The following is a 12,979-nucleotide window of genomic DNA, read 5'->3' on the forward strand; positions in this document are numbered from 1 at the left end:
GCGGTTAGCTTCAAAAACGAAACTGCAAAAAATGGCGGAAGGATTCCTTGTTGACGATGAAAAGGAAAGTACGGATGAAAACACAACAAAGTACTGTGATCACCCAGTTTACCGGGAAATATCACTCTCAAATGGACGAATAAATAAGATGAAGAAAGATGAAGTAAAGCGAATCCTCCTTGAACGGGGATTGGACTCGCGGTGAGCAAAAGTGTAAGCTAAATAACGTAATGTGGAATTCCGATTTCTCGAACCTTCATTTATTCGAACCTCCGGATAACTCGAACCAAAAGTCGTTTCCCTCTCCTCAGTCGAACACTGTAATTTTAACGCCGATTTCTCCAACCATCCGATTTTTTCGAACCAATTTTCGTTTCCCCCGGAGGTTCGAAAAATCGGGAATCCACTGTATCTTGTACAACAGACGTTGTCAAATTGTACATGGTTTATTCTCTTGGCGTAAGTTTCCGTCACACTTCCTTTTTTCTGCGCGTTGGTGGTCTCGAGCGTTTGGAAAAGTAATCAGACAGACGTTACCTGAACCACTGATGTAGGCTGTTGCATTTCTATCAATGTTTCCCTACCTCCCCCCCCCCGCCCCCACCCCTGTGACTGGCTGGAGGAACATTTTATGGCTGGAGGAATATTTCAAACTTAGTGACTGGCACCAAAAGAAATAGTTACTTTTGTTTTCCAGGAATCCTCCCTGTCAGAGCCAAGGGAGACATAATTAGAGATTTAATCTAAACAATTTCTGGTCCCCAAGAGAACAGTGATTGAGTGGGATTTTTACAGAAGTGTAGCAGCTCTTGTATGCTGTTATTGTTTAATTATTGTGGCAGCTCTTATTTTTTTAGGGTTAGGGGCATTTTTTCTGTTGTTTGGTCTATTGTTCCCTAAAAGGGTATCGACATTCGTGTGAGACCTTACAAGGGTTGCTACACATGACCCGATTTTTTATTAGCACAGCTACGATATTAGTAGACTCAGTGAGAAAATAGCGGCCCACATTCAGCATTCATAGGCAACAGTGCAATGTTTCCCTCTGTGAAGCTGTTTGCAATGCTGCCCAGTTCAAGTAGTTCAGTGAGGGATCAGTTTCATCATCAGATGCCATGTGACCTTAAAGTTGCCTATGAAAGTGTATCATGGATACTTCTTCAAGTTTATTTTACTGATATATATTAGATGTGTTTTACCAGTGGTTGAAATTTTTTGGTCAACTGTCAGTAGTCTGTCTCCCAGTTGATAGATCATTAGCAGTCAAGATCAGTTCCACTATTTTGTTGCCATTACTTTTGAATGATTTGACAATTTGGTGCAAAAAGCAGTACTGGCATGATGTCAAATAATTTTGAAAGTATTTCATTCAGCAAATTTATTTTGTAAGATGTTAGTGAATTCAGGTTTTTTTTCCTCAACCACGTGTCCTAAGTTGCGTAGTGCTTAACTGGGATGGTCTCGTGTGTCCTGAAATCTTTCTCTTTTAGTTCCAATATATTCATTTTACAGATCTTCACAATCCACAATTTTACCACAAACTTGTACAGTTATGCCCAGTTGTACAGTTATATGTATTTTGTTATACGTGTTCTTTGCTTGCAATGCATGCCGGGACCTTGTGCTTTTACAGGTCGCTATGTTGATTAAACCTGTGTTGTGTTGAGCTGTCAGGAGTTCATTTTCCGGATTCTACCTGGTGGCAGTGGTGGTTGACCCTAAAAATGCCTGAAACAGAACCAGCTCCACAACAAGGATTGTCCTTGGGAGCAGAACAAAACCAAACACATCCACAACCGAGTCAACTTCCACTCACAAGCCACAAGCTTCTTGTTCCACTCCTTATAACAAATGAGTTGTCCAAGATGCCTCCTAGAATATTGTGCTTCCGTCCCCGAATGATGTGATACAACCCGAAGTCTTGCAAGTTCCTGGTAAATGTCAGATTTCAGCTCGTGTATTGTCATGTGCTCCAGCCATTTCCCCAAATACATCTGACATACGCTTCATTAAAGAGGTTGAAGCCTTTGCTAGCTCCACAATGAACCATCTTCCTGCAACTGCTCAGCGCCTTCAAGAGATCATAGAAGCTCAGTGAAATGATGAAGTATGCATGCAAGTCAGAAGGTATTGCCAAGATAGTTGGCCAGTATACATGCCCCATCAACCCCTACTCAGGCCATATTGCAAAAGCAGAGTTCGCTTAGCAGTGGTTGACGATCTTCTCCTCAATGACGAACGCATCGTAATTCCACAAGCTCTAAGATTAAAGTACTAGACTGCATCCATCATGGTCCCCTCGGCATTAGCAAATGTAGTGCTAGAGCCAGAATGTCAGTTCAGTGGCCAGGGCTATCTGTACCCATCAAAGACATGGTCAAAGCATGCTTCACGTGTGCAAACAAACTGCCAGAACCCAAGAAGCCCTTGGTGTTGTCATCTTTTCCCAGTCACCCTTGGGAGAGGATTTGCAAGAATTTGCTTGAGTATGAGGGACAAACATACCTCATCACTGTTGACTACTATTCCAGGCAGGTCGAAAGCAAGCTTCTCACAACACAAATGGGAAAGAGTGTGATCATAACTTCCAAGGTGCTATTCACAACCCATGGTATACCAGACATAGTAATCTCACACAATGGACACCTGTTTCAGTCCAGTATCCTTCCAAGAGTTTGCTGCCAGTTATGGGTTTGTTCACATGACTATTCTCCCAGACACCCTCGAGCAAATAGAGAGGTTGAAAGGGCTGTAAGAACTGTAAAAGGACTGTTAAAGAACAATGATGACCCCTACCTTGCACTCTTCACCTACAGATCTACTCCTGTGCAAACCGGTCTCTCACCAAGTGAACTACTTATGGGAGAAAGACTTCAGACTCAGCTCCCTGTCCCTACAAAGACATTGGCACCCAGAGACTTGAGGAGAGAACGTGAAGAAGTTGTGAAGAAAGAAGAAATCAGCAGATCCAACCAAAGGCGAAGCTTTAACCAACAACACCAAGCAAAGGAACTTCCTGACTTGACAACTGGTGAAACAGTATGGATCAGAGACCAGAATCGCCTAGGGAAGATACAAGGGCGCACTCAGTATCCTTACTCCTTTCTTGTCGAAACAGAGAAGGGCACAGTATGACGTGACAGATCTACTGTCCCCTTTAAAGGCAGACAAGCCAGCCACTTTCACCCATACTGCAAGCTACCATGCTGGTCAAGACCCAGAAGAAATGACTGGCCCATCTCAGCTCCCACACTGAAGCTCCATTGCAGCCTGTCTGCAGTCAAACAGTTCCATTGCTATCTCAGCTCCCGGGTACCATAACTGAAGCTCCAGTGCAGTCTGTCCACAGTCAAACAGCTCCATTACAAACACATTCAGGGAGAGTCGTTAGGCCACCTGATCAATTGGACCTCTAGACTAATATGTTTGACTTTATCAGGGCAGTCTAAGAAACTGTTATTGCATTTGTGCACTTCAGAGACTGTGCTATGCACTATCAAATATTTGATAGTCAAACTGTTAAGTAGTAGTTAAGTTTACCATCAAATCAAGGCTTAAGGAGGGAACAATGCTTGCAGACATGCAATTACCTTTATCTTTGTTAATCAGTTCACTCGATTGTACTAGGAAGGGAAATGCCCATATATTTATTTGTCATGCATATTCTTTGCTTGCAGTGCATGCTGGGACCTTGTGCTTTCATGGGTCGCCATGTTGATTAAACATGTGTTGTGTTGAGTTGTCCTGAGTTCATTCTACAGATTCTACAAAATTCACCACATGAGCAGCCACCAACTTGCTTGATAGCTGTGTTGGTAGAGCACCACACCAGTATCAAAAAGGTCATGGATTTGAATCTTGTTCAAACTCAAATATTTTTCCAGGTTTTATTTTCTCAACTACCGAATTTGCTCACTTAATTGCAGTGATCTCTTGCGTCTTTGGTTCTTTCTCACACTGTTGAAATATAACATGTTTCATATAATTATTCCAGGGTTTTCGTTATGTTTTGAGTCACCTGTTGCATTAATAGTAGTAGAAGTCTTTATTAAGAAATCAGTCACAACATACGTGTGGCTTTACAATCAATAACAAATTAAGCTAAACTAGAAAAAACCTATCATATGTATTACAAGAAAAATTTTAAGAAATAAATTTAAAAAGACATCTATTTACAAAAGCCTGTTTGAATCATTCCGTTTTTACTTTAGGGAGTATGAAGCCATGGCCCCTTTCTCTAAGAGCTCTCTTACGTTTGGGTGGGAGCAAGTCATATAATACATGGCCAGTGTTGCTTGTGATTCTTTTGAAAAGATCACTGTCCCTATCCTTTATAACATCAGATATCAAAATGATCTTATTTGTATAGCAAAAATGATAGGCTCGCCGAAAAAAAGTGTCAATCCGATCTAAATATTTGCCTTGATAGGCAGAGCCCCACACTTCTAATCCATACAGGAATAATGACATTATTATAAAATCTTACACCTGTAACAAAATTGTTTTTTGTGGGTTAATGCTATGAATAACGGGCAAGTTCACCCTTAACATCAAGGGCCCATCAAGCTTACTCAGCCATAACATGTACAGTTGTTATGGGTTACATCCCTTTATGGCAGTCCTGTATTCACTTGCATTTCTTCGCCATCTTCAAGTACACTTATACTTTTACTAGTGAATTGATTCACGCTTCTGTTTCCTTACCTTTCGATGAATTTCTCGAACTCAAGTCTTCAAACTCACAACATGACTAGCTCCCAGGACTGCATTTGTATTATGAAGGTCATGAGTTTAAATCCCATCCAATTCTATTCTTTTTTCCATGCTTTATTTTTTATTTTTTATTTTTTTTTTGCTGAATTTCTGTACTTAACTACAACAATCTCTCATATCTTTAAACATGAGCTGACTGTTCATCAATTGCATTTTCTTGGCAGGGGAGTAAAGGAAGTTCTTCAAAAGCGATTGAAGAACCACATCAAGAAAGAGAAATTAGTGCAAGCTAAACTGGCACAGGAAAAGAGGATGAATGAAGTTCATTTTTACTGTGTTATAGATTTTGAAGCAACTTGTGAGGAAGATAATCCAAAGGACTACATTCATGAGATAATAGAGTTTCCTGCTGTACTCGTGGATGCGACTACTCTAGAAGTGGTGAGTGAATTGCTGAGACATTAGCTAAACTGTGCACTGTCAATTTAGCCACACAAAGCCGCCCAATGACAGCTTGTCCTGAAAATTTTAAATGGGAAAAAGGAAGGATTTTATTCCTATATGTTTGAATCCCTCATGAGTGATTTATCACCTCAAAATACTACTAATAATTGCTTTGTATTCTGTAGAAATGGATGTGTTAAAAAATATGTATTAATATGAGAGATGTATTTTGAAAATGTACCAGCCAAGTACAGTCAAACGCTCTCTTCAACAATGGTAATGACTACAACAAAGTTGTGTAAATCTGTATTCCTAGACTGACTAACAGTAATTCTATGTCTATTAATTAATGCCTAATAATCATCATCATCTGTCCTGTTCATGCCACTGATTCCAACTGGTCCAGTCCTATGCCCTCTGTTGGGCCACTCTCCATCACAGATGAGCTGAAGCCAGCTCTTTCATTGCATTGCCTAATAGCGGAGCTCTGAGCACCATAACTATAGGAAGAGAACCACATGCACACCTAGAAGTAGAAACCCATGCATCTCTTTTTTCATGGTCAACATGGCTAGTGGCATGGATCGCGGGCACGGGCACCCTACGACAACGAAAATGACGACTATGTTGTGCAACACGGCAGCAATACTCCAGCTAATAGGTCGACCAAGTCACGAAGCCTAGGTTTACACTATACATCTGTTACATTGGTCATCTATGTTACGGTCAATTGACACCTGTCAAAGCAAGGTATTTGCTGACCAGTATCACGTGACCATATCACAGGCTCATGTTTAGAGCTCATCGAGATCACATGTTTTTTGAAGTTGACCGCTGACCAAATGTTGTTTTTCGATTGGATTGAAACAGAAGGCCAAACAATATAAACAGAAAACCACCACAGAGTTACAAACTCAAATCAAAATTCTTGCTTATCCTGGGTTAGTTTCATCAGACTTTAAACAACCCAGCCCAGGAGTTCCGCCTTTAGGCTTGGCTAAATCTATATATTATTAGTATATATCTACTAGCGTTCTATCACGAACGCCATTTGCTGATTGGCTACACTACTCACTATCTATTCTGTGATAGATAGTGAGTACCTAACAGTGTGTGGTTGTTATCAAAATGACGGCAGATTCTTTCTGTTTTCAAAGTGTCTGTGAAGGGGATTTAGATAAAGTTTTGAACAACTAGTAGATTTATACTAAGGGACTGTTCATTTTTTATAAGGTAGGGGGGGCTGGTGGGATTTGGGGGGGGGGGCCATGCGGAAAAAAAATGGCTTTCGAGGGGGGGCCATCCCAAAAAAATAAGGGAAAAGGGGGGTCATGTGAAATATTTTAGTAAAACTTTAAAATGGCATAATGTTTGAATATCAAAAAAATTGCTATAGAATAAACATAGAAGGCAGGATATAAATTTATTACAAACTTTCCTTCTGCTTTAAAAAAACGTTTGGCGACAAATAGCATTTGTAGCTAGTGAAAAGAAGTATTTAACACTGTTATTTTCGAATGCAACTTTCACTGGCACTCATCTTCATCTCCGCTGTCGTCGAGTTCTTCGTCGCCGCTTGTGCTGCTATGGGAGTCTCTTTCACCAATGCTGTAAGAAGCAGCAATGCTTTCCGTCAGAGTGTACTCTTCAGGGTACATGAAGGTGTAAACATAATCTCTGACTTCCCGCTCAAGGTTGGTGGTGATTCTGTTTCTTGCAACATTGGTGAAATAATTCCCTTCCAAGAGCTGTGCGATGTATGGCCCATCTATTCTAAATATCGACGTGGCAACATCCTCAACTTTAAGACACTCTTCCGGGACGGCCGTTCTAGGAGGGTACACAAGGCATTGTGGAAGATCATTTCCTAGCGGGTTTCCAACACAGATTCCATAAACTCATTGGACAATGTTTTCAGTCCGCTTCCTCTTTCTTTCATTTGACTTTCTGCGGTTTTCTTTTTTCCTTCTCCTTTTGTTGATGTGCTGTTTGAGTATGCCTTTGAATGTGCTGTTATAATTGCTGTTCTTATTTTCTAGTGCTTCCATGTCCTGCGTGACCTTCATCAACTTAGCTTCTGTACATTTGATCTGTTTTACATTAAAACTGTGGGCAAATTCTTCGCCCTGCTTTAAAGCAAGCCCATTGGACTGAAAGAGTGTGGAATCGTGTTCCTTTACATCTTTCAATATGACATTCAACTTTTCCACCATTGCTCTGTGCTCTTTGATGGAGAAGTTCAGTTTTCTTCCATCACTGGGCTTCAACTGGTACCCTTGCATGGAAAACTCACTCGCCCTTTCTGAACAGCCATCCGCACCTAGAAAAATTGCTTCTTTTGCATGTAAGATGTCAAACTGCCTGGATCGTTCAGCTGTATACCTTTTCTTAAACGACTCGTCGCTTTCGCCATTATTGCGCATTTTGGAATGAGCCTCTTTCATGATGCTCATGTAGTAATGCGCTCTTTCCCCGATTGGATTAACAATATAAAGAAGAAAGAGCATGGAAGTGGCAGGCTGGTTTTATCTGACCCAGAGAGCGTTGCTCTATTTGCAGATAAGTTTATTGTCAAATCGAAGTTTGTGGTGGATTATCTTCAGCATCTCGAAGTGCTGGAATTTAAAAGGAAAAAGAGAGCAGAAGAAAAGGCAAAATTAAGTAGGGAGGAGGATTATCCTTGGACTGAGTTGTGCGAAGATCTAACCAAGCTTAAAAAGCTACGTGTTCCAGAACTAAACAAGTACTCAAACCACCACGGGCTGAAGCAGCATTTGAAAAGCAGCAAGAGCGAGAAAGTAAAGGCAATTGTAAGACATTCATGCTTGCAGCAGAAGAGTCCTCTCAGAGCTGGCCAACCAACACAGAGAAATGCCAGGACATTGACACAAAATGACAACAGGGCAAGTGCTGACAGCAGTGAAACGGATGAAAGTGACAATGATGAGTATGACAGTGATGCCATTGACTCTGGGAGAGAAGATGACTCAAGTGACGTCATTCTTGCATTCATCAATTCAGATGAGGAAGATGCCAATGAGAGGCCAAATGCCACACGCTCAGGGCGAGCCATAACTAGGAGATCCGAAATTGACTTCTCTTTCTTTTGATTTGTTTTTTAAACAACAGCTCTCTGTCGTATAGAGATTGTAAATATTGTCTTCATGGTGAGCACAATAACGTGAAGTAGGGGGATAATAGAGAAATATTAAAAAAGTTGAAATCTAAATATTGTTTGTTCAATTTTTTTTTTTGGGGGGGGGGTCATCCCAAAAAATGACCACTATAAGGGGGGGCCATGTGAAAAAATTGGTAAGCTGAGGGGGGGTCATGCGATTTTTAAATGGTGCTTCCCAAATCCCACCAGCCCCCCCTCCCTCATAAAAAATGAACGGTCCCTAAAACAATTAGATTATTCACTCTTGATTTCTACGCATGTGCCCTCATCAGCTATCGTGTAATAGAAATCTTGAGAGCTCTCATAATCTAATTGTTTAATAGACATGTAAAAAAATGGTTGCAGGGCATAGAACTTAACAATTAGAGAAGTACCAAAATTAATACTCTGTGGAAGGAATAGGAGGACTGACTTAGAAAATCAGTTTGTTCAATGTCTTTTGGCTGAGAAATAACTGATACATGTTTCTAAGAGCTTTTCTGTGAGGCAATGACCTGCTCTGAAGTATGGGAGGCAAGACAACCTCGTGGTAAACCTAGCTGCTGAACTCCAGATCGAGTGGTCTGAATTAAAACCCTGGCCAGGGTCATTGTGTTGTGTCCTTGGGCAAGACACTTAACTCAAACAGTGCCTGACCTCACCCAGGTGTATAAATTGCTACCAGCAAATTGAATGCTTACCCTGTTATGGACTAGCATTCCATCCAAGTGTAGTAGGAATACTCCTAGTTACAGCCTTCTATGAAACTGGAGATAAGCACCGGCTGTTTGGTACCAGTTGGTAAGAGGAACTCTCCTAATTAGCAGATAATGTGTCACCATTAACACAATAGAATGAAGGGTAAGAGAGTTACAGTAATTCCTAATAAAGGCCTTGCACCTTGGGAAATGTTGCTTACGTTATTTGTAGATCACTCTTGCCATATGAAATCCTGGGGGTCTAAAAATGGCCAATCCTGTGACTTAAATGTCACTCATGTGGACAGTCCAAGTGGCTTTACACACCTTTTCATCCTCTAAGAAATCATCTATGCAATGCACGTGGTAACATCAGCCATAACTGCTTACCATGTCTAAAAATAACTTGAGAGCTATTACCTTGAGAATACAGCCTACATGGGGGATTCACTCTCTTACCCTTTAAATATCATCCCTTGGTCTAGGTCAGTAAATTGCTGTTCAGAGATTTTTTCCTTACACTGACACTTGAATACATTCATGAGAGTTTCAACTTGTTGCTTGACTATTGATTGCAGTTGATTGGCTGTTGTTGCTCCACTGTTCAGAGATTTATTCCTTGTACCGATACTTGAATAGATTCATTAGAGTTTCAACTTGTTGCTTGATTAGATTATATTGATTTTTATCCACCTAAATGTATAGTAGGCTAAGGGCTCCATGAGTAGGTTAAGAGTTACATATGTGACTTTTTTTCAAAAGAAGGGGGCTGGTGATTATTCATTCATTTCTGCACATAGCAGGCATTCTAATCTTCCTAATTTTATAGGATTTTTCAGAATTTATTTTCTCAATTTCTAAAAAACTGTCTCTATTCCTGGAAAAGTACTTCTAGTAGTAAAGCCTCTTATGCCCAACTAGCTCACAGCTGTCTGGCAGTGCTTAATTCCGGTTTCAGTAGCATGAAGTGGCTAGAAGTTTTGCTACTCTCAGCTGGACAGCTCGCTACATGTAGTGTGTCACGGGGTTATCCTCAGCATTAATTTTGTCAGGCTGCCCCAACAACTCACTGGTACCCATTTGTACACCTGGCTGGAAAGTAAGCTCTTTTAACATTTTAATTGTGATGCACACTACGTACAACACTGGTACAGCTACTTACACAATTTACAGCAGTAATCCAACTACTAAACTCTCTTACATTACTAACAAAACTTGTTATACAGTGCGATAACTTACACACTACTTATAATACGATACGATTACAGATGCTACTTTTGCATAACTTACTCTACAATACTATACGATTACTTATTCTACTTACGATACTAATACTTACACTACTTACAATATAATGCGACTACTGATGCTACTTACAGATAATTTTAAATATAAGTAAGTTTCAACCACTCTCTCGAGTCTGAAACACAGTCTACGTTCTTCCCGGGCTCCTTTCCGGAACAGCAGCTGGTAATGAAGCCTAGATGGAGAGAGGCACTGTGAGAGTCAAGTGTCTTGCGCAAGAACACAACACAATGTCCCCAGCCAGGGCTCGAACCCAGGGCTACTTGATCCAGACTCCAATGAACTACCCGTTAGGTCATTATGCCTCCCAGTACTTCTGCAGTATGAGGCTAAAACTTATGTGTTCCAACCTTCTGTTGAATATCTCTGGTCATATACTTATATTTCAGGTGTCAGAGTTTCACGAGTACTGTAAACCACACTGTAAAACACAACTTTCAGAGTTTTGTCAAGAACTCACTGGAGTTACACAGGTAAATTAAATGCTTATTTGAAAAAATAAACACCGTGTTCAACTGAGAATGAAAAGAGCAAAGTTTAGGGTTGAAATCATTGGCAATCTGTGATTTTTTTAATGGGATTTTTATGAGAACAGTCATTTGACATCACTGGAAGAAATAGAATCCTATAATCGACGTTGATTTCCCAGTATGAGTTATTTTAATGAGTTATTTTAAGTTAGGGGGAAGACAGAGCAGGAACCCAGGAGAAAACGAATGGGTGGGAATCCGAGGGAAACGGTCTTTGTGAGATGATGTGAAGCAGAAAATAATGTAAAATGTTGCATAAAGGCAAAGGAGAAAGTGTCGGGAGCTTCCAGTGAATAAGATGGGAACTGGAGTAAAGGGTGTGGGAAGATCAGATCCGCCCCCTTATCGCCCCCTATCCCCCCTGCTTATTTTTAAGGTGGCATTCACCCATTGTAATAATAAAATCTTCATGTCATCCAGGGTATCTATCTTGCAGTGTGGTGCTCTTTCACGGAGGCCTGAATATTTATCTCCACACGGGACACTGATTCCGGTAGTATGCAGGAGGCGTGTCAAGAGGGCCGAACCGGTATCTGGGAGGTCTGGGTTTGAACTTTGTCGAGGGTTCAGATTTTTTTCTTTGTTCCACGCTCGCGAAATAATGAACTTTACATCTTTCACAAAAAACTGACTGTTCAGCTCCCCTGTAAATGAATCTCTCTTTCAGGGCTTTTGTGGTAATTAAATTACAAGAAGTTATTGGCACTTCAAAACCATTCTGTTTTTTTTCTTTCTGTCTGAAAGGAAACTGTAGACAATGCTGCTGCTTTTCCAGAAGTCCTTTCCAAGTTTGAGCAGTGGCTTACAGATCACAAACTTGGATCAGAATATAAATTTGGTGTTGTCACGGATGGGTAAGCCAGCATTTGACTCATATCAATATCTAAATCCGCTTGGAAATCTGAAACTTCATGCTACCAAACAGCTGTTCCGAAGCCTGAATTTCAACCTCGCCTCCAGTCGGCTTCTTACTAGTCACGATGCAAATTAGCTGATGAGCACATCGGGAGTTTTTGTTCAAGTTTGGTGATGACAACTAGAGATTGAAATGCATTAACACAGGACATAAGACGCTGCGAAACAGAACACTCTTCTTAGTCACTAAGACTCCACCTGTTGAATAGTTTTTCAAGTTTGTCGTTTGTAATCTGATAGAGACTACAGGGATATTTAGCCTGCGTACAACTAGAGGAACAAAGAAAAAAGTAGACATTTGCACGCAGTCTTAATAACGGACTTTAAACTGCCAGTGCACATTATTGAATCCCTCTTTTATCTCTCCTTTGGTTGTAGCCATTGGGATATGGGCCGTTGTTTCTCGAGACAGTGCCGATTATGCTCCATTTCCGTCCCCAAGTTTGCCAGGAAATGGATAAATCTGAGAAAACTGTACAGAAATTTTTACAAAGTGCCAAAAGGAACGCTCGAGGACATGGTGAAGAATCTTGGAATGAGATTCCAAGGAAGGCCGCACAGTGGAATAGATGATGCGAGAAACATTGCACGTATTTTACAAAAGATGGTCCAAGATGGCTGCGAAATCAAGTTCAATCACGATGAGCGCCTCTTGGATAAAACCTAACGTTAACTGTATTCAAACAAGAACGTCTTCGTCAAACTATTTAGTAGTATGACTCTGGTCAGTTGGAGCTTTTTAGTCTTGCTTCCATTCGTTTCTTTTAATAGCAGGTCGTTCGTTTAATGTGAACAAAATGTTAGCAAGGACCGTGCGAGTTTGTTCATTTATTGCACAATTAAATTACGAACACGAGATTTCTATCGCGTGATAGTTGACAAGGGCGCCGCCTGAGTCAACTGTCACGCATAGAAAAAGCATAGTAGCGGTCGCCATTTTGTTAACAAGCGTACACTGCTAAGCTACTTACTATCTACAACAGAATAGATAGTGAGTAGCGTAGCCAATCAGAGAACGGCATACGCGATAGAAAGCTAGTAGATTTATAGTAAACAGGTGATAGTTAATGAGGCCGAAAGTCGAATCAACTATCGCCTCAAAGAAATTGGTACCATCGTTGTAACTTATTATTACTAAGTTTATGAACTAGCATTAACCCTTTACCCCCTAAGAGTGCAAATTGGCACACAAGGTCATAACTTTGTGAATATTTGAT

At 40.6% G+C, this 12,979-nt stretch overlaps 1 protein-coding gene across 1 annotated transcript; it reads left to right on the top strand.

Annotated features, from left to right (window-relative positions):
* The first annotated feature begins 4 nt into the window (after nucleotides 1-4).
* LOC145478316 (3'-5' exoribonuclease 1-like) lies at nucleotides 5-12,920 on the top strand. The gene is made up of 5 exons (XM_081456296.1): nucleotides 5-201; nucleotides 4,938-5,154; nucleotides 10,707-10,790; nucleotides 11,592-11,701; nucleotides 12,141-12,920. Exons 1-5 carry the CDS (start codon nucleotides 32-34, stop codon nucleotides 12,427-12,429), a joined length of 870 nt encoding a protein of 289 aa, XP_081312422.1. The 5' UTR covers nucleotides 5-31; the 3' UTR covers nucleotides 12,430-12,920.
* Nucleotides 12,921-12,979: the final 59 nt, after the last annotated feature.

This window comes from Orbicella franksi, chromosome 2 (genome assembly GCF_964199315.1).
Source record: "Orbicella franksi chromosome 2, jaOrbFran1.1, whole genome shotgun sequence".
In the NCBI taxonomy this organism is placed as follows: domain Eukaryota; kingdom Metazoa; phylum Cnidaria; class Anthozoa; order Scleractinia; family Merulinidae; genus Orbicella; species Orbicella franksi.